A 27,211-nucleotide genomic window follows, 5' to 3' on the forward strand; every position below is an offset into this window, starting at 1 on the left:
TTTGTGATACTTTAGCCTTCACATTCGGAATTAGCACTTTGTGGTAATTAGATTAATTGATTATCTCACTGTAATAATAATACCAGTAACACTGTATAGGGTTTCTGTCTTTATAAAACTGCAGGATTCATTTGCTCCACAAGGTGGAGTGGCCTAAGGAAGTGGAAACCAGCATCGTGTTAATATTTGCTGCTACTCACGGTCACATTTCACAACAGAGGAGATGTGACAGTGTGGTTTCAGTCTGGACTGTTGAGAGGGGGAATTAAAATGTGGTTAAACAAAAGTTTTTTTACTGTAGGTTGGATCAGAAAGAAGTTTCTGGACTGCAGTTGATAGTGCGATGCTGATTGAGCCATGAAAGGGAAGATTTGGCCATGTTTTGAACATAGAAGGTAAAAGAGAAATGCACCTGTCATACTCTTTTTAACATACTCTTCTCAAAATACACAATTTTGTGGGTTGACTTTAAGAAGGAGCAGCTCAAGTCCTGGCCTGGATGTCTTAGTTTCTCACAAGTTGTTTTAGCCACCTCCTGAGACCCAGCCCTACTTCTGCCAACTAAAAAACAACTTGGTGGTGCTTCTAAAATTGGATTAAGACATGTAAGCAGTGAAGGGATATCAGTGCCGAATGTTTTTTCAAAACTGGTGCTAAGACATCAGTATTAAAGAGATCCACTTTCCATTCCCCACATAGCAATTTTAGTTTCAGCAAAGAGTATTGACACAAACTTTAATAGAGTAAGCAAAACACATGACTATGACGCTGATGCTGATTCTGACACTTAAAATAGTCTGTTATTTGTGTTAAAACTCTAAACACCATTGGTATTGTCATGTTTCTAATGTCAATAATCTTGAACCAGTCTCATGGGAATATGAAGGAAAATGTTTAGGCATGTAAAGTAAACAATGTAAGTTTTTCTGTCACATTCATCTGTTTGTCATGTAAACACCTCAGCATCAATGTGAAAGCCTGGGAAAAAACAAACACTTAAAATATTACGTTCAACATTGTTTCATTTGAATTCGGTCAACCACCAGCCGGAAGAATTCTGGGGACTCAAATCACGCTCTGGGTCACTAGCCCTGTCTAGCAAAGGCTCATGGGATTAGGACTGAAGACAGTGTAATGGGGTCCTGTGCCTCGCTGCAGGCTACAGGGCCCACATCCTAAGATTCAATGTGACAGACCTTTTGCTTTACTCACAACTACCCAAAGACAATACTCACCCCCCATTTTCCCTTGTCGAGGACTGACCTGGTTGCATTCAGGAACTCAAACCCACTGTACTTGTCATATGCAGACCTTGTATTGGCTTATTGACCTCGGCTGCTCTCCTCTATTTAAACAGACAGTTCTCCTCACCATACATACTGCCTGATGTCTGGGATTTTATGACCCGGAAATAAAAGCATACTTTGTGTTGAATAAATATTCAGTATAATCCATAAATTATAGGAGCCTTGAGTACTATCAACCAAAGTGTTTCGTATGCTGTATGTTAGTTTTTATGGCTATCGATTTTAAACACGTATTTTTTATGAACATAGAACCTACAATCTTATTGTTTAGCACATGCACTTCAGTGCTTGATAATACTGCTGTACAAAATGATTGAAGCTGCCCTGTCGAAGCACCGATGGACTGCAATTTCATTGGTGCTGATTCCCTTGCAGGAAAATGGCAGAAATCAATAGTTACGGTTTCTCATTAGTTCTCCTGGTTTCCCTTAGGGGAAGAAAGGCGATCTAAAGCTTGTGTTTGCACCCTCCAACCGCCACTGATTTAGCTCTTTGTGCATTAATTGTCAGATACACCTTGAATACGTCATGACCAAATCCAAGACAACATCAGAGTATCCAGACAGCCATTCACAGGCTGTTGATTCAGTGAGAGGCACGGCGGTATTCCATTAGGGTGTGTGGTGAAAGGAGTGGATGATTTCATTTGGCGAGCGATGTGTACAGTATACATGTTTGTATGTATACCAAGCAATTGGTTGTGTGTTTGTGTGTGGGTGTGTATGTGTGTGTGTGGGTGTGTGTGTAAAGGGAGCCCTATTATAGAGGTTCACTGTAGCTAACCCAAAATAGAGTACAGCAGCTGCAGTGGTAGGGGGGGTCATATCTGGGAAGCATCAAAGAGGCCGCTGTCACTTGCCTGCTCTCATCATACGCACTAATGGTGTAACAGGGGACTGGAAGGTCAGTGATTGTTAACATGCGTGAGTGTGTGTACAGTTGTGGCCATAAGTTTTGGCAATCACAAATGTTGAGTTTTGCAAAGTTTGCTGGTTCAGTATTTGAGGGAAATGTTTTCACATGTTTCTATAGAATACTGGAATACAACAAGGCACATTTCATATTTTTTAAAGCTTTTTTGGGGTGAACATTTTCAATATATGCAAATAGTCCTCTCTTTTACAGCAGTCAATCTGCTCTTAAAATCCAATCAGAATGATAGAGTGATTTCACCTGGCTAGAAATAGTTCACACTTTCCCCTGTGCTGATGATTTGACTTACTGAAATTATGTTAGCAGTCATTTTATGCCAAGGCCCAGCAAGCTTTGCAAACACAAAATGTATGTCGCTCCCAATACTTTTGGCCACGGCTGTATACTGTTTGCCATGAAGGTTCTCTTCTTATAGGCACAGCCAAGAAGGCAGTGGTGAAAAACAACATTCTGTAACACTCACTCACAGGCAGATTAAATGAAATGAATCCGCTGGAAAAGAAGCGGCGTCACATGCATTTTGAGAAGAATGGACATCCCCTCACATTTACATTTAGCAGACGCTCTTATCCAGAGCGACTTACAGTAAGTACAGGGACATTCCCCCGAGGCAAGTAGGGTGAAGTGCCTTGCCCAAGGACACAACGTCAGTTGGCATGACCGGGAATCGAGCTGGCAACCTTCGGATTACTATCCCGACTCCCTCACCGCTCAGCCACCTGACTCCCAACTCTCACATGTTCTTTTTTTAACATAGTGATATTATGATATTAACACACACACACACACACACACACACACACACAAAACCACACATGGACCCACATACACAAAATGCAACAGATACATTGGTAGAGATGATCTTGAGAACTAAAACTCTTTCAAAAATCTTTGGAGTCGGCAGGGAAGGGCTATATTCCTTCAGCACCTCTGGGTCAAACAGCGCAGGTTACAGGCACTCTCAGTTCTCCGAGCGAGCATCAGAGCTCAGATATCTCCAGCTCTATTCGGAGGCCTCAGATTTCGTCAGTCATCACTTTTCTTGTATAAAAGAACTCGGGACCAAAGCAAAGTCATATTCTGAACATGACTCCTCCTCCCTCTTCCCACATAACCTCCCTGACTGACACCACACCCACCAGTTCCTCATAACAGACCTCCATGACCAACACAAAGGTGCCTTTGATTATACCCAATACAAATACTGGTCAGATTTATTATTATTTTCCATATTGCGGTTCACATGTTATGTCACTGTAATTCTTTTTCTTATTGATTCATCAAGTGTAAAAAAAATATTTAAAAAAGGTATCCATTGCTGCTCCCTTTCGCTCTCTTTCTCTCTTCCTCCTTTCAAATCTAAATGGATGGACAAGGGGTCTGTCCAGCAGCACCTGCTCCTACTTGTCAGCCGGGTGTGAAGCCCTCTATGACAAAACTAGGTTTCCCCCTGAGGCAGAGGCGCCCCCTGTCAGTAGTTGCAATCATATCAGGCATAGTAACAAATATTGCTGTCGATTACTTTAATGTAATGTAATCTATAACATACATTTTATAGATCAAAGAATGCAAAAGAAAACACTTTTTTAAATTGTCTTTATAGCCAAAAATGGGTTAGACTACAGATTTGTACCTGTAGTAACAGTTAGACCACATATATAAGTTTTAATATTTCTATATGTTTAATGTATGCACCTTCCTGCCAAAGTAAATTCCTTGTCTGTGCAAACTTTCATGGCGAATAAAACCCCTTTCTGATTCTGAATCGCAAAACCTATTTTAAGCACAAGGAGGCAGTGAATAATCAATACATGGCTAGGCAGCAGTTTGTTAAACTTCTGCATTGTCATTTTTTGTAATGTCTATTGTATTTTACAATTAATTTTCATTGGCACGATGTTAGCACAAGCAGTACCTAGTATCAACACTTAATACATTATCGTCTTTGAAGGTAGAAATGTGTCATATTTTTAGAGCCCGCCCGATGCAAACGGAAGCAAACATTCACACACGGCTGTTATATAGAACTGCTTCCTGTGTCAACATCTTGTTAGCCAAAGCAAAAAGCCAAGACATTTGATTGTTGTGTGGTAAGGAGCAAACTGTATTTTAAGACATCACATTGGGCGTAGTGTGTTTGGTGTGGCTTTTCATAATGTATTAGTCGTATAACTGTATACCTAGCTAAGGTAATAATAGTTGTTTTGTCAAAATCTAAAACAAGTCAAGCTCGAGTGCTAGTCAGTTATCGTAGAGCAGGCTAAGGCTACTGTAGCTATTGGTCCGCTAGCGCGGATAGCTAGAGCCAACTATCACAATCTATTGTGATAGCAAGTAAATGAATTGGCTTGCTGGCTAACTGTGAATGCTTACTTATTAAAGGTGTCAATTATATGCCCTATGTTTCTATCCATGGCTTGATTATAGTAAACGGTGTGTGGACTAACTAGGGAACAGGAAGCTTTTACTAGTTGTGGTTGCTGAGTATTGGCTTCAAGCTAGTAGTAGCATTGCAATTAGCTAAAGTTAGTTAATGCTAGTTAGTAATGATGTCTTGTACGTGGCCTATTCTGGGATTTGGCTAGGTTAACTAGCGCTAACGAATTGGCTAGTTAAAGTCGTGTTTTGAACATGTGAAACGTTGGCGTATCTGTGTTGAACTGCATAAATCTGCAATAATGAAATAATTTCCTAATGCAAATGGTTGATTGTTTTTAGGCATTCGAATTGCAGTTTAAGGCAAGATGGGTGAGTGACAACCAACCAAATCACTACCTTTCATTTGCCAAGTAATGTACAGTAATAAATAAAATAAAAAATTTGCATTCTGATTGTTTGGGGCCTTCATTTCGTTAGTAATCTTTAAGATTAAATATTCTAACGGGAATTGTATTTCTTAATTAGTTAGGTATGTAATTCGTGAATACTTGACATTTCAACAAATGTCTCAGACCTGTCTGTCCTGCTCCTCACAGATGGCGAAGAGAAGACCTATGGTGGCTGTGAAGGGCCAGATGCCATGTATGTGAAGTTGATCTCTTCTGATGGCCATGAATTTATTGTGAAGAGAGAACATGCCTTGACTTCTGGCACTATCAAAGCCATGTTGAGTGGACCAGGTGAGTGATTCTGCAGGGAAGAATTACAACCAAGTATATACCAGACATACACATCAACATTTTATTTATTTAGCAGATGCTTCTATCCAAAATGACATACAAATAAGAAGAAGGTTAATCAGCAAATCAAGGATCAGAAGTGCATACTTAAAACAGTTTTTTGGTGGTCAGTCAAGCAATGGTCTGTAATGATCACACAGATAATTCCATGGAAAATCTGTCTTCCAAGGTTGTTGATATTGCATTATTTTTAAGATTGTGAGTCACTTTATTGGCAGATTTGCTGGTAAATGACCACAATCATGCTTGAGTATGTCAAACTCAACTTTAGTGTCCAGCACTGCACCACTCCTTTTGAACACATTTGTTAAAACTAATCTCTCTATTTACAGGGCAGTTTGCAGAAAATGAAACCAACGAAGTAAACTTCAGGGAGATCCCCTCTCATGTTCTCTCCAAGGTGTGCATGTACTTCACCTACAAGGTCCGTTACACCAACAGCTCCACAGAGATCCCAGAATTCCCCATCGCTCCTGAGATTGCACTGGAACTGCTCATGGCTGCAAACTTCTTGGATTGTTAAACCCACCAAAAATGTAGCAGCCTAAACATTTTTAGATTATTATTTTTTGACTACCGTATTTAACTTGTTTGCCATGTGCTTCAGATAAAGAAAAACATTTGAATGATGGGAGTATGTCAGTATGCTTTGTAAACATTGCTTTTGCTCTTTGTCATTTTATTGGTAGTGAAGACTTACATTTTAATATAATGGATGGGTGGCATCACCAGGTGTTCTGCAATGTGACAAATGTGGCTGTTCCTTAGCATTGGCATTCCTCACTTGTCCACAATAAAGTCTTTTTGGTGAGTGAATTTGTGCTAAATGTGGACTACATGATTTATTTGAAAGGTCTGTAATTATGACCCTTACAAAACTTGAATGAAAATAGGCGGACCATAAAATTGACAGTCCAAAGTTTGAAAGAAAATTAAATGTTTTCTACCCATGTTATTAGAGATTCGTTTCAAGGGATTGAGTTGGGGTCAAGTAAACTAATCGGTTTGCATGTATCTGTTCATGATGCGTTTCTGTGAGGATGTCTCAGTCAGTGTTCTACTTAGTCAGTTAGATACACTGGATCTCACCTGGCAGAAACATTTGGTGAAGCACACCACTCATGCCCCAGGGATTTCACAGAAATGCAGCTAAGGTAGAAAATGACCCATCTAAGAGTATTTAGCCCATTACAAGCTAGTATTTTTGCTGACCACCCATCCATGCCCATGTTGCTGTAGCCATTGTTAGATAAAATAGAAAAATTGTTTCAGAGGTCGGTAGGCTTGGTCTAATATGATTGCTCTTCTCACAATTCAGTACTCTAGAAGTTGTGAGTATTGCATCAATTCACAGGCATGCAGCCAGACGTTCCTGGCAGAGGCCATGTTTGACCTTAAAAGGTAATTTCTATCAGTATCAGTTTTCCAATGCAAGGCCCTGGAGGAGGACAGGTCCAGTATATTTTATGAAAATATATTACAGTGTATACTTTTAGGCATATGGGTTATGACTTCGTTTTTCTCTAGCTAACAAACAGTTTTTTTTCCAGGAATCAAATTATGATGGTATATATACAACATGTTGACAGTTGGTCGGAAGCAAAACCTAGTTTTATGGAAAAAAAATCTTTACCATTCAAGCAGCTTGTTAATGACTAAAGTCTAGCGACTAATTGGTTGTATTCAGTTTAAACAGTGTAGGCATATCTGAGGCATGTAGCATACTGGGTCGACAGTACTTTCTAACTGGACTTGCCGCAATCAACGCACCTTCTAATGTGTTTTGTTTTGTCTACACATCCCATGTGACCCATACGTGTAGTTCTGCGTTGCTCTGCTCTGATGCAGGGGGTTTCCATCATGGCGTCGATGCAGGTAAGAATGTTCCTGACAGCGATCGTGTTTTTATTCGTTTATCACACCTGTATTTCGGGTGCTCACATCCGTCAAGGGTTTATCGCGAATTCATATTTCACGTAGGATTATATCGTAGTGTAAATAAATGCAAAAGTGAGAAAAAACTGCAATTTTAACCATGGCACATCAACACCACCAGAACAAGCAGAAGGCTAAACAAGCTAGCTAGTAGCTGGATTGCAACTCGCGTCGCGATCTAGCTACCTAAAGACTAAGAGAACGTTTATTTGGCCCACCGACTGTCAGGCTTATCGATATTTCCTGTGATATGTTGAGATTTTGTTATACCTGGCACATTTATTCCACCTATTATTAAAGTTATGGTAGCTGCTAAAACGTATGTTGCTTCTAACTGGCTTAGCCTATGTAGGCAGCGAATGCTAACTGTAAGTGCTATGCTCGCTAGCTTGCCTGGTGTCGTGTCGTTGAGGATAATTGCAGGCTACAGAACCACCAAGCTAATAGGCGCTACTCACACTAGCAAAACACCACAACAGTTTTCATTGATTTATTGCTGATTTTATAAATAGATACTAGACTAACAACCTACTAGTGTGTTAAACTTAGTTAGGTCATAGTAAATGAATTCCTTTAGCTCTACTCTTGCTGTCTCCGAGTGGGATTGCGATTCAATAATAGTTTTCATGTAGCCTAGCTCTAGCGGTGTGGCAGCAACTAAATAATATACTTGTAGTTATAGGTATGAGGCCATTGGGGAAACTAATGAGTGAAAGTTCGCTATTGACGATGCTGGTGTCACCAGTGCAGTGGTGACTAACAGGTGCTATCTCTTACAGAAAAGACTACAAAAGGAACTATTAGCTCTGCAGAATGATCCACCCCCTGGAATGACGCTAAACGAAAAAAGTGTGCAAAACACAATTACACAGTAAGTACTTGAGTCACCGATTGCTATTTGTTTCACTTTGAGCCTGCGCTCGTCTTGTGTCAATATTCCCGATAAAACATTCACTGACATGCAGATGAAACATCCGATTGAAAGACCATAGGATTAGCAACAAGGAAGGTCAAGGAAGAATGTGTAACTAGTATGTTTAAAACCACATATCCCACAATGGTGAGAACTACAGCTAACAGTGTTTTGTTTATTGTTTATGGTTTAGAAACACTTAGACTAGACAGCCTGTAAACATGACTGCTGTTTTTGCTATCCAATCGTGTAGATAGGGGGTCGAATACGGGTTATAATTCTGACTGGCATCTTCAGTCTCCAGGTTGAGTGTCTCTAATGTACAGTGTCACTATTCATCCTCATAAAATATTTAGTTGTTGGCGTGCAAGTGTGAGGGTAGTGTAGCAAAGACAGACTGCTGACCTTTCTTGTGCCCCACCCCCATAGATACTGTTGCTATGTGATTCAATCTGACAAGCAGTAAGGGAAAAGAAAGACCAGCTTTTATAATATAAGTTTTGACTAGTTGTAGTGGTCATTATTATCATAACTCCAATGCTGTAGTGATTAGGCCTATGTTGTTTTGGACAGTTGTACCCTTTTGCATTTGGGTTGTTTTTGAATGGTTACATTTCAGAAGTTTGAACAAAGGAATGCCCATAGGCCAATAGGAAATGTTTTGAAGCTTAAGATGGTTGAGAGCTAAACACAGTTTGACAGCCTCTACGTAAGATGGTCTGTTCTGGTTTCTAAAAGTACCCACTGTGTCAATAAAGACACACCATGTGTCTCTGGCATCACTTGTTTAGCTGGCTTATATTTTTGGTGCATTCTGATTTCAGGGACGTGGGCGTGTCTGTCTCTGCAACTATAGTGTAGACATATTTGGCATGCCTGACACTTGTCATGGTTAATAACAATGTATTTTAACTATTTGTGTTAGCATACATAGCATTCATTGTGTTCTTCCTCTTGTAATTCTGCTCAGGTAGTCAGCTTCCTTCAAAAGTACATTCTGATGCGCAAGCCATAAATTGTTTTATGAGAAAACTAAGTCTAGGCTAAAGCTCACCTCAGACAGCGCTGCTACACATAGACGTAATCCAGTGGTCCTTTGTTTTAGTTAGCCGGGTTCTGTGTGCCCTGGAGGTTTGTTCCTGTGCTTTACACCAGGGTGTCTGTCTTCAGGCTAAGTTTATGATAGCAGCTAGGTCAGGCCCAGACAGCATCACCAGAGCGCTTTGATATGCATAACCGTCAAGATTGGAGTAATGGGAGCATCATTGTTAAAATGTGGTACTATTTAGTGTTGTAATTGGAAATCCTTCCTCAATATTACTAACTTGAGCTCTTGTAGAAATAAATAGGCCTACCTCATATCCAGAAATAACCAAAACTAACCATTATGTAATAGAAACCTTTTGAAACCAGATATACCTTAATGTGTGGCATAACCAAATTTTGGGGAAAATGTGAGGCATTTCCTGGGATTGGGCGAGCAGTTTTGAAACCCTGAGCTTGAGCTAAACCAGAGGTCATGTAGCACATCTTTTTCTCCTGATTAGGTGACTTTTATGTAACGTGTCAGGGTAACATTAGGCTTTATCACAGGACCTCACTGGGTCACTATCAGAATGCCTCGTCAATTGGTGGCTTATCCTGTGGTGTTTGATACACCTTGATTACAGAGGGACTATTTGTGCTAGACATATCTGACCCATCTTCACAGTGCTGTTCACGACCGATGGCCCATACTGGGGTTTGAGAGTAGTACTCAGATGCATCACTTTCTTTCATGAACCGGGCGTACACACACTTGCATGTGCCCCACACCCAGGCGTGCATACACACAAGCACATACTTTGTTAGATCTATCATGTAAGTTAAACATCATCATGAATGATTGGATGATGTAATCCACACTGTGGTCTATTCTATTTCAGGTGGATTGTTGATATGGAAGGAGCCTCGGGCACACTCTACGAAGGAGAGAAATTTCAGCTGCTTTTCAAATTCAGTAGTCGATATCCTTTTGATTCACCTCAGGTAAGTCGAGCAGTATCGTGTGCATGGAACCAGTAGTCAATGACGGGATGTAGCCTTGTGCATGTTGCTTAGTAACGGTTCCTTTATCAAACTGGCTGAGGAGCAAGCTGTCATATGAGGGGAGGGGCTATCCTATTCTTACAGATGGACAGGCTTGTTATGTCTAGTGCTTTAAATAAAATGTGTGTAGGTGTCGGCTAGATGTCATAAGAACTGCCTGTAGGCTATTGTTTCCATGGTTACGTCACTGTCTTTGTAGGTTGTTGCACCTTTATTGTCAAAGCTCAGTGTTACTTTATTGACAGGTGCTTGATACTGCGTACAATCTGTCACCATATTTTGTTGACATTAAAAAGCCCCAGATGCGTTTGGACCTTTTGACATCTGATGCTGGGTAGGCTGCAGTGCCATCTGTGCCTGGTTGCCAACCCACTACGCAGGGCACAGTGGGACCTGTGGCTGGTAATGGGATCATGGCAGACCAGCTCAGAGAGGCCATTCCGGCCGGATGGAAACCAATGGAGAGCCTCCGGGCTGGGCCATGTTTGAGGGGATTAGCTTAACTCTCCAATCTTATTTGATATATCAGCAGCCTGGCCACCTATAAATAGAGGTTGGTTGGTGCTGAGAAAATGAGATTGGATAGGCTACTTAAACCCCACCTCTGCTGTCATATAGTGGGGTCTGTGTGTTACTGAGAATGGATCGACTGTGCATATTTATGATAAAGTTTAGATGAAGATGACTTCCCAAATGTACAGTTTGCCTCAGTGCCTCTCTTGGGCACTAGAGCCTTTTTTTCAGGAAGTGAGATCATATCCTGCTAGGAGTACATTAGCCATGTAGCAGTGCCCGCTGGCCTGTTCTTCAAAGTGAGAACTAGATTGGCCTGCTGTTTTTATCCATTCTGATGAGGTGTGTTGTGTTTCTCCCAGACTCTCTTGACTCTCTTGTTAACTCTGTGTTTCCTCTCTATCCTCTCTCTCTCTCCTACTCACCCCCTTACCCCCCCCCCCCATCTCTTTCGTGAAAGGTCCTTTCCATTTCTTGGCTTCCCCCCTTTTTATCCTGCCTTTCCCTTTTTTACTGAGTTTTACTGAACTTCATCCTACCCTGCCACTTTCTTCCCTTAAATTTTTTTTTCTTTCAATTCTCTTTACTCTTTTATAACTGGTCCTATCCATTCCTCTGCCGTCTTTACCCGGGTCATATTCGACCCCCCCCCCCCCCCTTTTTTTTTTTTACATCTGCTATCCCTCATCCTCTCACTATACTCCCCTTTTCAACTCTTAGCTGCGCCTGCCCCCCCCCCAACATGCCCCCCCTCTCCTAATCCCTCAGCCTCATGTCGCTGTAAAGAGATAAGCCTAGGCTTATACAGCAAGTCTCATTATTTTCTGCTATTAATGCGAAAATCTGAACTCATTCCAGACGACTACTCTCCCAATTCAGATCTCTGACTGCCCCCCCCCCCACCCCTACCTCCATGTAAAATCTAGAAAAGGTTATTTCTACCAAATTGGGGTCAAAATTCTTAAGCCAGCTGGAGGATGCAAGGACCAAGGTCGACAGGGCTCAAAAGCGAGGTCATCGATTGGCCGATAACATTTAATACAAAACATTGAATTGACCGTGGTTTTTGTTTTATCTTTTATAATTTCAGGTAATGTTCACGGGAGAGAATATACCTGTCCATCCTCATGTGTATAGCAACGGTCACATCTGCCTATCCATTTTAACAGAAGACTGGTCGCCGGCACTGTCAGTGCAGTCAGTCTGTCTTAGCATTATCAGCATGCTGTCCAGCTGCAAAGAAAAGGTAAGTGGAAGGTAATGGACCCTGGAATGGAGTCTTTCGGTACCTCTGTTGTGTTGCTGGTTTAGAAACGTAGCCTTGGGATTGACTGTGAAGAATGGACAGACATAACCTAAGCCGATAGATTAGTGTAGATGACAATTTATACAAATACTAGACACTAAAGTGTTTGGTTTTTGTCATCCATCGTAGTGTATATATGGCAGTCGTCCCTTTTTCACTACTAGTTATTTAGTTTTGTGTTAAACAATCTGGTTAGCAAATTAAAAACATGAAGGCTCTCTGATAGTCCTCTCTGTTTCTACCCATTTTAAATTAGATGAATCCGATCTATCAACTGATTCCTTTTTTTTCCCCTCTCTCCGTCTCTCTTGGATGTGTCAGCTCACTAGATCCCCCTGCTGTTCAAATAGGATTACAGACAACATTTAGGGATGATTCCAAATGTGATGTAAATGAAACTGCAGTAATTTTTTCATACAAGAATAACAATCTCTCTTTCAACAGAGACGGCCCCCTGATAACTCGTTTTACGTAAGAACGTGCAACAAAAATCCAAAGAAGACAAAATGGTGGTATCATGGTGCGTATTATTTCAATTCTGTCTTTTATTGAATTAGAGGACAGACTTGTTGCCACCATCAGGTTCATTCATTGTGTAAACAAAACTGTACATATTGCACTGATGAATTAAGTAAAGAAGAACACTGGTAGTGTTCTGTGTTCTGAATTCTTTTTCCCCTATGACTCCTTCCACAGACGATACCTGCTAATGTATAAACTTTGTAACAGCCCTAGGAGACAGAAGTCCTACTGACCTACATGAAGCACTTTTTAATCATTCAGTCTTTGAACTCTGACCTTAGACTGGAAAAATGGACACCATGCGCTGGAGACTCTTGACTGCATTTCCCCGTGGGCAGTTGGATGCATGTTTTAGCCGGTTGTAATATACAATATAAGAAAATAAAGGAACGTTATATGCACCCAACATGGATTGTTTTGACAACAGGTAGTTATGCAGCAAGCAAGATGGTTTTGTAGTGAGATTATTATATTTCTTGTTTCAAGATTAACTTGTCTATTTTAATTTTTTAGTTTTTATGGGTACATTTTAAGGTCCTTGTGTATTGTGCAATAATAACAATGATGGATGCATGCTTGGGCCTGCAAAGAGAAATCCAAATCTAATCATCGGTCTGAAAGGAATCTGAGCATTTTCACCAGTTAATTCCCCTATGTATTTCTGGAATTACATGCACTGTGAAAAAGAAATCTAGAGGCACAACTTAATGTTATTCCAAACAGGCTGTTGTACTGTAATCTACCCACCATTTTAGTTTTCAGGTGACAGGGTTTTGAAATGGCTTTTACGTCCCTAACCTTTGATTCAGAAATTATATTCTCTTACCTCTCATCTTCCAAGGACAGGCCAAACTGCAGTTGGTTGACAGAATGTTGGTACTGATAAGGTTAAAAATACAAGCAATGGCAAACCTATCAATTAGCTTATTAGCTTCATGTACCTCTCTTTAGTGGCCTGAACTCAAGTAATGTCCAGTCCAAGCCCAGAGATGTGTAACAGCATCACTTCCATGTAACGAATGTCTGTAAGAGAACTTAGTTGTGTGATCCATTTTTATTTGTATCTTTTTATTTTTTTAGATTGCTTTAATCTTCAAAATGTCTGATTTTAAATAATGTACCTTTTTCAAGTCGCTAATATTTGGAAATGGGTATACGTTTGATGGGATAGCTTGTGTATTTGTGTTATTTAATTTAGATCTTTATTTTGATCTCCAGCACAGTGGTGAATGGCGTCTGTATAGAAATCTGCAAGGCAAGGCAAGAGTGACTCCCCTGGTCAGAGTTTTGGCTCAGGTACTTTTTTCAATAAGAGATCACCTCTTAAAAAAAGATTCCTATCAGATATTTTGCATTTACCTATATTTTCACCAAAAGAGACTGTTACTTTGTGAAATTATAACATGTCTGAAACTATTGTAAATAAGACTTTACATTTTGAAATGTTATGACCGATGTTAGCAGTGGGTGCAGTTTCTTTACATTATAGGGGGAGGACTAGAAGAGGGCTTTTTTTCATTCAAAGTTTCTCTGCAGTTTTTCATTTTAGAATTTGTACAGTCAGTTAATCAACTACTGTACAGTCAGTTAAACAACTACTGTCGGTGGAAGGTTTAGTAGTTATAACTGTAGGGGTGCATGCAAATTTAAACCCATCGTATTCTTATTAGCACCAAACCAGGCAACAACCATAGTAAATATCCCACTTCTATAATCAGTTTAATTGGATGGATCAGCAGCAAGCGCTACCTGCTGGACGCCATACAGATATGTGTTGTTTCTGACAGTAATCACTCCATTCCTACAGATAGGTTTCCTGTCGCCATTCATTCAGAAGAATACTTGAATTTCCCATTCTGGGTTATTTTTTGTGTGTTTTTTTCTTTTTTCTTTGATGTCCATGGGTCTGAGTCTTGACTGAATCTGAGTGAATGATGGTATAGAGATTACCACGGCACACTGGTATCTAGGAACTATATTAAAAAAACATAAAGATGTCTATCTAACAAACCTTTTTGTGTATTACACTGTAGTGATTCTGCTGTTGTTTTATGCCGAGAACTGACAGCAGGACCGAATCGATTTTGTAAATTCAGTCACAATGGCATTAGTGTGTGAACAAAAAGCCTTCATCCAGTGACAGTAGGCAAGTTGAGTTTTTAAAAACCTTGGAGTGAATACAATCTAAAAGAGGATTTGGATGGCTTTTACCTGTTTTTTTTCTTTTCTTCTTTGGTTTAGGCTTTGTAAAATTTTTCAATGTGGTTTGAATTCTTAGCTTGCAGGTTGTTGTGAGTGCTAAACACTAATGGGGTGATATTATTTATATTTTGAGAATTTGTTTTCTGGGATGTGCAAGCTCCATGTAAGAGGTGCCTGTTCATTTTCATAATCAATAATTAAAGCAGAGATTCACTTTTAATTCAAACTTGTGTTGCATGTGTTATCGTTGTCATTCCATTAATTGTATTTAATTTATGATTTATTTTAAATGACGGATACATGCACACATGGGGTTTATTGTGTTTTACAGTGGTTTCAGACTTTATATTGGCCTGGGAGACAACATCTATATAAAGCTTACATTTAAGCAATTTAGAGTGACGAGTAGTACCATCTAGTGGTGGTGCCTTGTAAAACAGATGCAAGCTGGTTTGTTGGTGTCATGGTTGATTGTCAGCAAGGGTTTCTCAACTAATTTATAACTTCATTCCGACCTGTAGTAGTAGTATTGGATGGCATCCTGGGCAAACATGTGAACCACTTGTTAACCGCTGTGAAATGGATTTGCAGTGACAGTAAGGTACCAACACAAGTGGATGCCCAGGACTGTTAAATGGACACTGCATCCAATGGAGCCGAAGTACATGGTTATAGACCACCAGTTAGACGCTGAAAAAACGCTAGGTCCACTACATCATTCAGTTTATTAAAACATGTTATTCATTAGTGATCATTGAAATAATGATTACAGGAACAATACATACATAAATACATACATTATGATATATTGCGATCAAATTTTATGAGATGTACTTTTAGAGTAATTATATTACAAGAGTTCATAGGAAAGGCCTACTAACTTGACAACATTCTTCATGCACAGCTGTAGCTCTCAGGAAGCAAAGTCAGACTGAACCATTCTTTGCATGCGCGGGTGTTGTTGATAATTCTACGAAGCAATTAACAGCCCTCACAGGGCTTGTATTTTGTCTCTTGATGAATAAAATGTTTTAGTCAGACTCACATGCATTTTCTATTGTTTGACGTTTTGGAAGTGAAATGTAAATTTCACCCGAATTACAGTGTGGTTTGTTCCTGCTTCCATCAGTTCTCTTTAGTGTTTGCCAATGTTGGAGGTGTAACTGGGGTCTGGCCCTGGACAAAGGTACAGAAAAACGAAGACGTATGAGTGAATCTTTTGTCCGAGAGCATGTGGATTGTGTAGTGAGATGACACATGTACACATGTTTATTGTAGTGGTGAATATTAGCGCTCCGGACTCGCGTTTGCAATATGGGATGCTAACTGGGGGGTGTTTGTCCGATCAGCCATGATGCCTGCTTGCACATTCATGCCGAGTTTTAAACCGGGGTTTTTCCACAATATAAACGATTTCACGGGCTAATGCAGATGAAATGGTGATAAATGTGAGCCATTTGTTATTGGCAGTGTGTACGTATGGCCCCGTTTGTATCCTTATGACCTGTCATGTGTTGTTTTGGTGCAGTCGGTGGCCGTGTCACTTGAGGCAACTGCCATCTAGCTACTGTAGCTAGCTCTAGCTAGCTAGCTAGCTAGCTAGCCTGGATGGTGTTGTGCTGTCTGCTGACTGTCCAGCCAGGCTGAGACCAGCCAGCTACCTTCTTAGCTGCACTACTAGCTTGCTAGCTAGGTTGTTGACCAGAGCTTCGCAGTCTCACAACATAAATGCTTTTAGGATTTATGCATGCTGCTCTGCTTGTGTTAAATCCATTTTTTAATTAATAAAAGCCATTCGGTTTGTTCAGTCAGATGAAGGATCAGTTTATGCATCAAAGGGCTTTTTAGTCTCGAGCTACTAGCTAACTAGAAGACCTTAGTCGGTATTGTATTAATGAAAGGAAGTGCTTGTGCACCTGAACAGAGGATTTCTGAAATGGGATATATCTGCAAATTCAAACCTTGCAATCGGTATCTAATGCATCTATATTGGTTATGGACGTGTTTGCTTCAATACAACTTCTATGTAAAGGAGACATCCGGGACAGGAATAAGGAATGGTCGAGTCCATTTGACGATACCAGCTCCTACGAAACTAGCCAACAACTTATAAACTCAGTATTATAATTTGCTCAAACCAGGCATTTACATGCAATCAAGCAAGCAATCACCAGATATGATGAGGCTTGTCTCATGCCAAGTCTCGGCCTTTTAACGCAGAACCACGGCATAATCAATGTATTTCCTATGTTCAAAGATAGTTTAAAGGTTTGTACAGAACGTGTATAATGTTATGGCGTACCTCCAACGTTTTATTTAGTTGAAAGGATATTATGACATATCCAGTCATATTAAACATATCTTATTTGCTAACATCCTCCAATTCTACTCAAATGCAGCCAATTTTTCCTAGTCCTATTGAGGATCCATCCAGAGGGTTGAGGTGGTTCCCCTCTGTATCAGACATTTCTGTCACTGGCTCTGCATGGAACAGCTATTGTTTCAGGGCTGCTGGATGCCATAGAGCTTAACAGTAGGGACATTAGCAAATGTTCATTGTCTAGGTGCATTAACTGCCAAAAGATGAGAATGTGAGATATGAGCATATTTCATCCTGATGTTGTTGACATGATCAGCCCCTACTTACTTCGGTGTTGTCATGGATTAATGGAAAGGTTTTTGAGTCTACAAATTAAAATGGAATTGGAAATGTGGTCCTGAATTGCACAGATTCATTTATTGACAATTGATGTTCCGGGCCTGTGCCTTGTCCAAATTCCTAGAAACTGTAAACTATCCGAATCATAATACCCAGGGCTAGGCTTCAGACTACTTCTTTTAAACTGGACACTCTCATGGCTAAAGTTCTCTCTGTTGTCATCTTATTCCCGGTGTAATTGCCTGTGTGTTTCCCCCATTGTTATGTACTCTATTGTATATCCTCTCCTTGTTCCATTTCAGGTATAGAGCATGGCTCAAGTGATATTGCAGACCTCAGCGCCCCTGGCTGGTCCTGGCCTCTCCCCCGTCGTGTCCCCTGTAGCCATGGCCAGCCCAGGACCCCTGGGTCTGCAGCCCTCTGTGAACGGCACAGGCCCCGCTCCCACGCCCGGCTGCCCTGCTCCTTCAGCTGGGTATGGGGACGTCCCTGTGTCTGCCAGCCCACCAGGTATCGGCCTACTCCATTACACCACATGGCCAGAGACACAGCATTGGGGACGGACTATTATTGACATTTACATTTAGTCATTTAGCAGACGCTCTTATCCAGAGCGACTTACAGTAAGTACAGGGACATTCTCCCCGAGGCAAGTAGGGTGAAGTGCCTTGCCCAAGGACACAACGTCATTTCGCACGGCCAGGAATCGAACCAGCAACCTTCTGATTACTAGCCCGATTCCCTAACCGCTCAGCCACCTGACTCCCACATCATATAGTGTGCTTTAATCATATAGACTGATTGTTAGTGATCCTGTCAGTCAACGTGATGTGTAACTTTGTGACCTGTCTGCAGGCCCACCCCAGGAGAACATGGCAAACCCTAAAGAGAAAACTCCCATGTGTCTGGTGAATGAGTTAGCCCGTTTCAACCGGATCCAACCACAGTACAAGCTGCTCAATGAGAGGGGGCCCGCACATGCCAAAGTAGGTTGCTGTTTATCTCCGCTTGACTTGCACCGAAGAAATACATGATCCAAAAGATGAGCACTGGCTCATACCTGAGGATTGTATGTGCTTAGGGTTGCATTTGCGGTCAGTTGTTTATGGTTTGATATGTCTATGTAGTTTTACATGGATATAATAGATACAATATTTGAGTTACAATTTTAACCCTTGTGCTGCCTTCGGGTCACATGACCCAAAGGTTCATAACTAACCACCGTTGTGTTTTCCCAATTTTACCCAATATAAAAATAATTGTATGACTAAATATATATATATATATATATATATATATATATATATATATATATATATATATATATATATATATATATATATATATATATATATATTTAATATATATATTTTAACCTTCACAATGTGGGGGATCTGAGACAGCCCGACGGTTAAAAGAAAATGCTTCACTTAGTTTTTGTATGCGGTAAAGTTGTCGCAATACGACTGTGGGTCAGAATGACTGTTGGGTCAGAATGACCCGAAGATAACACAAGGGTTAAAAAGTTGCTTTGGCGCTACCTCTATGTCTTAGTAAACTCGTGCTTTCAACTGATTGCTTGGTGTTTTCTTTGCCCTTCCTCCCCCTTTCCTCTGGATGGCGCTGTTGTAGATCTTCACTGTGCAGCTGTCTCTTGGGGAGCAGGTCTGGGAGGCAGAGGGCACCAGCATAAAAAAAGCCCAGCACTCCACAGCTTCTAGGGCTCTGGATGAGAGCATCCTTCCCAGGCCAGCGCCCCGCTCCCCGAAAGTGGACATCAACAGCAACCCAGGTAGCCCATTAAAGCACACCGGAAGCCTCTGATAGGCTAAGCTTCCTTTCTGGGGGACCTGCTGACAGTAATTCACACATGTGAACTGAGTTTCAGACAGGTGATGATGAGATTGGTGGCTGTATACAGTTGTCTCTGTTCAATAGTATTTGTGACTATAAAATAACTATCTAATGTATAATTATAATATTGTGCGTAAGGAGCAAGTGGAAATGTTTTTTTTTTCTCACGCCATTTAAGGTTACCTTCTGCTCTTGTCATCTCTGATTGGCTCAGGCTCGAGATCTCCAACGAGAGCTTACCAATCACACTGTGGAATCAGTCACAGGTTTAGCTGTCAGATGTTCAATCAGTAGGTGGTCTCCACTCTCCAAGACATGCCTTGGGGCAACAGGTAATCTATCGGTAGTCAAACGAGTGATGACCTGCCGATCAGAATCGGCTTCGTAAATCTGGATCTTAACACTTCAGCCTTCCCAAAATGTGGTATCCAACGTCTAACCACTACACTTCATCTGTCCAATCTCACATAGATCACAAGACAAGAGCCTAGAAGGTCTTGAATGGAATGTGTAGTATGCCAAATATGGAAAAGAGTATATCAATGTTTCATTGTGATTTGTTAGATACACATCAAGTAGCATTACCTCCCTGGGGCTTGCGCCTCTTCCTGTGTAACCAGTGCAGAGGGTGGCCCAGCCAAGGTAATAGGATTAGAGTGAAGCCCTTGGAATGGTTATGCAACATCAAAGAGAGCAAGAGAGGGAGGCCTGGGGAGCATGGAGGCCTTTCAGACACCCTCAAGGAGCCCTTGGATTGGAACATTATAGACCCAGTATTATTACTGCAGATACCACGTTGACAAGCTTGCCTGTGTTGGTGTTGAATCTTTAAGCTTAATGATTCCCTGGTTTATGAAGCATGATGAGTTTTGTTGCTACTGTAGGGAGTTGTTTAGCTAGATACGCTGATGTTCGTTTTGATTTCGGACAACACTGGACATGGTCTGCAGAATACTACAGGGAAAGCTTCTGTTACAAGCTGCTGTTGCAGTTTTTGTATTTCTGTAAACCAACTTGCAGTTATTGTCAAAAGTTATTTGATAAAAATCTTAGTTTATGTGGTACTTTAGACAACTTTTGCAATTTACAGCTTACTAGACGACCAGCAGCACTTTGTGTATGCACACAAGGGATTAGAATAAGATTTCCCTTAATTAGTTGATGGGTGTGTTGTCCGTGGTCTTCTGTTGCATATCAGAATCAGAATGGGGATTTATTATAATGGGTTATACTGTCTCACCCATTCTACCTTGTTCAATATCTCTAAAATGACTTAACATCATCAGTGTTTCCCACAGAATGTGATTATATTTGTGGCTGTAGGCAGCGACGGAGCCAGACGTTGTAAAAATGTGGGGCTCAGCCCAAACCTATGTCCTAGTATCGGTTAGATGTGAGCGTAGACAGGGACTTCAACAAGGAATGCGAGCACTAAAAAAAATATGAGAACTTTATTTGCATTACTTTGAGCGCTTAAACATTTTAGCCAAAAACATGTGAGGCCGAAAGAATTTGAGGCCAAAAGATTCGAGCCTAAAAATATCTCCTCCGAGAAGTGAGCCTCAGACTGGACCCCTCTCCTCAGACCCCAGGCTGTGATTGGATGACTGATCTGCATGTATGCATGTATGACTGGCTGCAGCTACACCTGGATGAGAGGGGCCTGAGGAGAGAGGTCTGCAGTTGGACCCTTCTCAGAGAAGTGAGATGGTCGATTGCATTCAGGCTCGATTGCCTTTCCTACCCTTGGTATCCCAGATGTTGCAATCAGATTTTTTTGGGGTCAAATTTTTGGAATTTCAAGCATTTGAAATTGAGCAGCCTGAATTTGATTTAGATTGAAATAAATTCCTATTTCAATTTTAAAGAGGTGAATTCAAAACCAATACATTCAGTAGTGTTTAAATTTCAATATGAAGTATTCAGTGCCTTAAAAAATTCAAAACTTCATGTCACTGATTTGCTTCCATAGATATTCACAAGCCCTTTGCAAGTTCTGTTGTAGTGAGAGAGGGAGAACGCAAGCGGGGCAAGAAGGGGCTGAGAAAATCTATGTGCTGCGCGCAGCTGTACAATATATGTATTTTTTGCCATGTTAAACAGTAAAAATGTTTAACTAATAATAATATTACATACAGAAATATCTTTCTTCCCCAACCCTCCCTCTCTTTCTCTCAATCTTCTCTTGTTTTCTTACTCCATGTCTCTGTCTCCCAGGCAGCATCACCCCCACGGTGGAGCTGAATGGTCTGGCCATGAAGAGGGGGGAGCCAGCCATCTACAGGCCCCTGGACCCCAAGCCCATGCCCAACTACAGAGCCAACTATAACTTCAGAGGGATATTCAACCAAAGGTGAGGCCTTCAGACCATCTCTCAGTGTAGTTCATGCCTAAGCACACTATTCTGATTGATTAGTTGGAGAAAATGTTCAATTCCTGTAAATATGCTGCAACTCATATCAATGATATTACTTATATGGGAAAGTGTCGGTGAATTGCAGTCACTGCACGCAATCTTCCCATGTCAACGTGCAGCCAAGTGTGCTTCTGGAACAGTTAGGAAAGCGTGCTTATTGAACAGTGTTTGTATTCACTACATTCACATCCGTTTTTCCGTTGATGAGGCAGCATTGTGTCTTTGATCCCCCTGACCCAGATGTGCTATGTGTGTCAGGGCCACATTCTCCCAGCCTCCCTCCAGGCCCTGCTGAACAGATGAAAGCTGCACCCTTATGTGGTCTCGCCACTCTCCGTCTCTGTCCGATCACGTTTTCTCGCTTCACCGGAGCCGTCTCACTGTTTGTAAAACTCCATAAAACCGCCACAGACCCTCGATTAACGATCACCTCTCCCCTGTGAGAAGGAATGCTGGGCTGAGGCCATTTTACCTTATTTAGTCCAGCCAGTAAGCTTCCTTCCACACCCCTGGTAGCTCTCCTGTCAGAGAATAAGGTCAGGATTCTTTAACTCAGTTATTCCCATTATTTCAAAAGACACAGAGAAGGCCAGGAAAAGAGATCCATCCACTGACTCTGTCAATGAACAGTGAAGGAATTGATGAAAAGTTTAAGTTTTATGTAAATAATAAATCAACATATTTTATTTGGTATTTGTACTTTTCAGTTTATGATAGTTATTTTTATTTATTTGTTGCTTTTAGTTAGGCTTGTTGGGAGCCATGACCATTATTTAAGGCAGTATGTATAACGTGTTTATACCTGTAGGTGGCAGTGTTGTCTCATTCAGAATAATTGATGGGGCTGCTTTTATAAGGTGATTTAGCACCCATTTTGTAACAGTGAAGTTGTCATGAATTTTTATACAGGTGCCTTGGTTTAGCTGGGTGTTGCTTTCCATGCTTTATTGTAAAGAATGTCTCAGTGTTGATGTTTTATAACTTATCACTTATATTTATATCTGGAAATATGTCTCAGATATAACAATACATGTTTATACTGAGCTTTTGGCTCACAGTGCTGAGAAACATAAATCTGGTTCAGCATGTTGTTCTTTTCCTAGGTTTTAACTAGACTCATCCATGACACTGGTCCACAGAAATCCAACCTAACAAAAGGTTTGGTCTGTCTGCAGCAGTAGTGTCAAAGTGATGATTCTTGGCAGATTGAGTTAAAGAAAGCTGGCCGGCATCTGGCTTACATCTCCACATACTTTGATGTGTGACAGAACAAACACAAGGTGATTGTGTGAAGGAAGATGAATTGTTTGGGAGCAAAGGAGATCTGTTTCCCAGTGGTCACTCTGTCAGTGTAATCTGTAGCGTTTGATGGGCTGTGCATGTTTGAAGACGACGGGGTGGGAGCAGCACGTCTGTTTGGTTACATCATTTTGGTGCAGAGGCTGACTGCCTCGCGAGTCAGGAGGGACAAGAGGAGGAGAGGAGAGCGGGGGGGAAAGGGAGAAACGCCGTGCCAGGAGCATAGAAACAGCAGCTTATATCATCCCAAGGTCACTCGTGTTCTCTCCAGCAAGGTCTCTCGTCTGACTCGAAACCTGGCCTGGGGAGAAAGAGACGAGAGGCAGAGCCACTGAATCGCGGTCTCTCTCTCTCTCTCTCTCTCTCTCGTCTGATGGACTGTGCCAAGGACTGACGGGTCATATTCATTAACGCTCACATTAATGATGTTACGGCCAAGACATGGCTCCCGCACTCTCGTGTCCTCCTCTAATATGATGGATCCCAGTGATCTGGAGTCATGTTGATGGAGAACCCAACCATTAAGAGGCCAGGCGTACCCTGATTCATCCCCACTGGAATCACCACCATGAATGCTATTGATTCATTCAGAAAGGACCGCGCAGAGAATAATGTTCATTATCGGACTGGTTAATTTGTCATGGCGTCAATGAATCTTATTTATGGTGAAGGGCCTGGGTCTAATTTATTCACATCCAAGTAGCCTGCTTTTAATCCATGCTTCAACTCTTTGAGCTCTCTGTCAGAGTATTCTTCATCCTTGGATGTGTTAGATCAGCTGTGATTATCAATGAAATCGAGTGTTTTTGATAACGTCAGCGTGTGCGTAAAGCAGCATCCTGTTGCTAGGGGATGTTGATTGGGAACACACGCCCCAGATGGTTAGCAACATCTGAAGAACCAAGAGAGAGAGCGAGAGAGAGAGAGAGAGAGAAACTCTGCTTAGTCGCCTCTGGGTGTCAACCCAGACTCCCGTGTTATCATTGGAGAACCTGATTCCGATGACTAATTCCACACTCCCCCAAGCTCCTCGTGGCGCTCCCAGTTCCCCCCCCCCCCCCTCCCCCCCTGCCCCCGATCCCCACGGGGTAGAGCCTGCATTCCGTCAGAGGCGAAATTTGGATGGGTCTTTCCCTGGCTGAGCCCAGAGCTGTGCAGCCAACACCTCCCTCTCTTCCAGGTTCATTTGGGTATGACAGTAACATTATGTCAGCTGGAATAACAAGACCCATACTGGAGATTGGAGGTGCTCTCCCGTGGCATTTCCTCCTGTGATGCTACGATAGGGAGCCAGGAGGGGAGGCCCTCTCTTTCCCTGCTGGAAAAAGGAGGGGAGGGTTGGGTTGCCTGTCCGGTGAGGATCCACGTCCTCTGGTGAGGATCCACACCCTGAAATGGTGTGGTGGGTCCTGGAAACTTGCGTCAGCAACCCAGACAACCATCAGCAGCACAGCACTGGTGTTTTCATAATGGGGCTGTGGTAGATGGCCTTATGGAGTGAAAGCAGATATCAAAGCTTCTGATTGGTTCCATCCTGTGAATGGCGAGGCCCATTTTACTGCCATCCTTCAGTGCGGTTAATGTTTATTTAATGTTGGTGACCTTCTACTGGGGGATAACATGGCTGGTGTTTGTTTTAGACCAATCACAAATGTCGAGACAAACCAGATATACTCAGCCTGTTGTTTTACATTGTGGCATGATGATGGAGTGATGAAGATATATTTTCTTAACGCTAATATTCTGACTATTAATGATGCAAAGCAGTGTTCATTCCCCGGTATCCTATGTCAGTGTTGACTCAGATGAACACACACATTTTCATTTTCAAAACAATTTTTGTGACTCAACAAACAAATAATTGTTTTCTTTAATTCTTAGTTTAATTTACCATCTGACAATTTGAATAAAGCTACAGGGAACATAAAGGGAGTTGCACTCGAGTGTGATGATTCTGGTAGCTATCAGTAGAACCAGTAGGAAGCAATTGAGGTGATTGTAGTATTTCACTATATCTTTTTCCACCCTTGTCGTACCTGTGTGTGTGTGGTCGCAGGGTGTGTGAGCGACAAAAGGTTAACTGCAGTAGGAGTGCTTTTCATGCTTGACCAACGGCTGTGGAACCATCCCAGAGGGAATCTCTAAAAGTGTCTGCCTTAACATGTGTCCTAGATAAAGTGTGTTTTGTATCTGATCCTAGTCCTTTGAGAAAACCAACTTGGCACTAACCTTGAGCGAAGCACTGAACTGCATCAGCACAGGCGTGCAGAGAACACACACATAGGTGCACTGGTTGATCTAACTTGTAGGGCATACTCGAATGCAATTGAATACTAAGTGAATCTGCTTGAGATCTCTGTTACGTGCCTTCTCTGACTAGAGCTGTTCTCGTCCTCTTAAGACACACACACACACACACACACACACCAGGGCTCCAGACTAACTTGTTGCCTTGGTTGCACTGGTGCGCCTAACTTTTTTATTTAGGTGCACCAGCACAAAATTTAGGTGCACCACATTTTTCCTTGCATCGCCACAATTTCAAGGTCACCTTTTTATCACGCTCCATATACATTCATATATATTATGTAAATTATCTTAAACAAGAATAAGGTGTAGGTAAATACTTTTTTTATTTGAAGCACAATCATACTGTGTATATATATATATATATATATATAAATCTTTTAAGTGCTTCACTGAGCTACCAAACTAAAACATTTTAAGCAAAATAAAACATTTCAAAATAGAAAGTGCTACAGTTTAAAAGTGCTTCCCTGAACTGAGACCTAACATTTCATGGCTCAAAGTCTTATAGCGGGTCCCACCTTGCTGTCCCATGCCCTTCAGATGGCCAACACCTGTAATTTGGCCTTCTTGCCCTTTGGCCTTGGCTAAATCATCTTGCCACACTCTCCCTAGCATCAAAATCCTAGCTCCATGGGTTAGCTCCATGGCCCAGCTTCGTAACTCAGGGGTCCGCAAATCATTTTTACAAGGGGCCACATGAGAAACCAGAAATGTGTTGGAGGGCCTCATCAATTTGTTCACTATTCATTTTCTCCCATTGTAAAAAGCAGTAAAGTATATATTTTGATTAGCTGCTACTGGTTATCAGAAGAATAAGGATATTCTGTAAATATTTATATAAATATTTTAGATTTTGGTGTAGGTCAAATAGGAAAGATTATAGAAGTAATAAACAGTATAAACAACAACAGTGTTTCATTTTATTTGTAACCAGTTAATCTTCACAAACACTGAAAAGTTGTTTTGCAGTATGTTAAAGATGTGGAATTGATCAACTTTATACAAAAAGCAATACGTTTTTTCAGTTAATTTTGTTCTGTGAGAGAAATCCAGTGGGCTTGAACAAGTGCATCGAAATCTGTCGGAATGTCTGAGGTGGATATGCGAAGGACATCTGACAGGTAATGATCAGGGTCTGCAGTTCAACTAGCAAACCATCAGCCCGCGCCCACTGAATCAGTCAAGTTCTTATTATGTCCGCGTTAGTTTTTTTCACTTTCACATTGACCTCAGTAAACAGATACTTAGAAGTCCATGTCTTGTTAAAAGTTAATCAGTGGCAAAGTTTTTCATTTTCGAGGGCTAACCAACAGCTAACTCTCCTGTCGGTGAGGTTGCGCAAGCGCACATATGTAAATCGCCTGATCACTGTAATCTTTCAGGACTACATATTTACTACCGCTCAACAAATTTATTTATTTTACATTTTTGATTTACCTCACGCGGGCCGGATTGAGACAGCCTGTGGCCGGTTATGGCCCGCGGGCCATACAATGCCCAGGTCTGCTAAACTGACTCTCTGGTGCTCAGGTCGTAATTTCAATCACACAGCACGGAGCTACAGGAATATCTGGACCACAGCCAATCAGAGGCAAAGACCCGCCCCATCTCTGTCTCTGATTGGTTTAGACCACGATATGATCCAACCATGAGTGTCAGTTCCGTTTTAGGATAACAAACGCTTCGTTTGTGGAGAGACAGCGGATGCGAGGAGGTTAGGTGCACCGGTGCGACCTAGTAATTTTTTTTGTCGAACCCGTACATATTTTGGTCGC

General features: G+C 41.4%; 3 protein-coding genes across 4 annotated transcripts in view; all 3 read left to right on the plus strand.

Annotated features, from left to right (window-relative positions):
* The first annotated feature begins 279 nt into the window (after window positions 1-279).
* On the plus strand, window positions 280-6,235 carry eloca (elongin C paralog a). Of its 2 annotated transcripts, none has more exons than XM_067251622.1 (4): window positions 280-395; window positions 4,959-4,988; window positions 5,216-5,359; window positions 5,752-6,235. In XM_067251622.1, exons 2-4 carry the CDS (start codon window positions 4,985-4,987, stop codon window positions 5,940-5,942), a joined length of 339 nt encoding a protein of 112 aa, XP_067107723.1. In that variant the 5' UTR covers window positions 280-395; window positions 4,959-4,984; the 3' UTR covers window positions 5,943-6,235. The 2 variants fall into 2 exon arrangements, with proteins under 2 accessions (XP_067107723.1, XP_067107722.1); XM_067251621.1 differs by lacking the exon at window positions 280-395 and adding an exon at window positions 4,247-4,330.
* Window positions 6,236-7,253: 1,018 nt separating this feature from the next.
* On the plus strand, window positions 7,254-15,118 carry ube2wb (ubiquitin conjugating enzyme E2 Wb). Its single transcript, XM_067252227.1, has 6 exons — window positions 7,254-7,294; window positions 8,134-8,225; window positions 10,193-10,295; window positions 11,959-12,114; window positions 12,619-12,694; window positions 12,871-15,118. The coding sequence occupies exons 1-6, from the start codon at window positions 7,262-7,264 to the stop codon at window positions 12,882-12,884; spliced, it is 474 nt and encodes a 157-aa protein (XP_067108328.1). The 5' UTR covers window positions 7,254-7,261; the 3' UTR covers window positions 12,885-15,118.
* Window positions 15,119-16,041: 923 nt separating this feature from the next.
* The window catches only part of LOC136958015 (double-stranded RNA-binding protein Staufen homolog 2-like), a 46,031-nt gene continuing 34,861 nt past the window's right edge, over window positions 16,042-27,211 (plus strand). Inside the window, 5 exon segments of the mRNA XM_067252237.1 lie at window positions 16,042-16,084; window positions 17,860-18,067; window positions 18,413-18,543; window positions 19,190-19,349; window positions 21,629-21,764. Coding sequence (XP_067108338.1) covers window positions 17,869-18,067; window positions 18,413-18,543; window positions 19,190-19,349; window positions 21,629-21,764 — 626 coding nt within the window. The 5' untranslated portion in view covers window positions 16,042-16,084; window positions 17,860-17,868.

The sequence above is a fragment of the Osmerus mordax genome, chromosome 15, assembly GCF_038355195.1.
Source record: "Osmerus mordax isolate fOsmMor3 chromosome 15, fOsmMor3.pri, whole genome shotgun sequence".
NCBI classification, from domain to species: Eukaryota; Metazoa; Chordata; class Actinopteri; order Osmeriformes; family Osmeridae; genus Osmerus; species Osmerus mordax.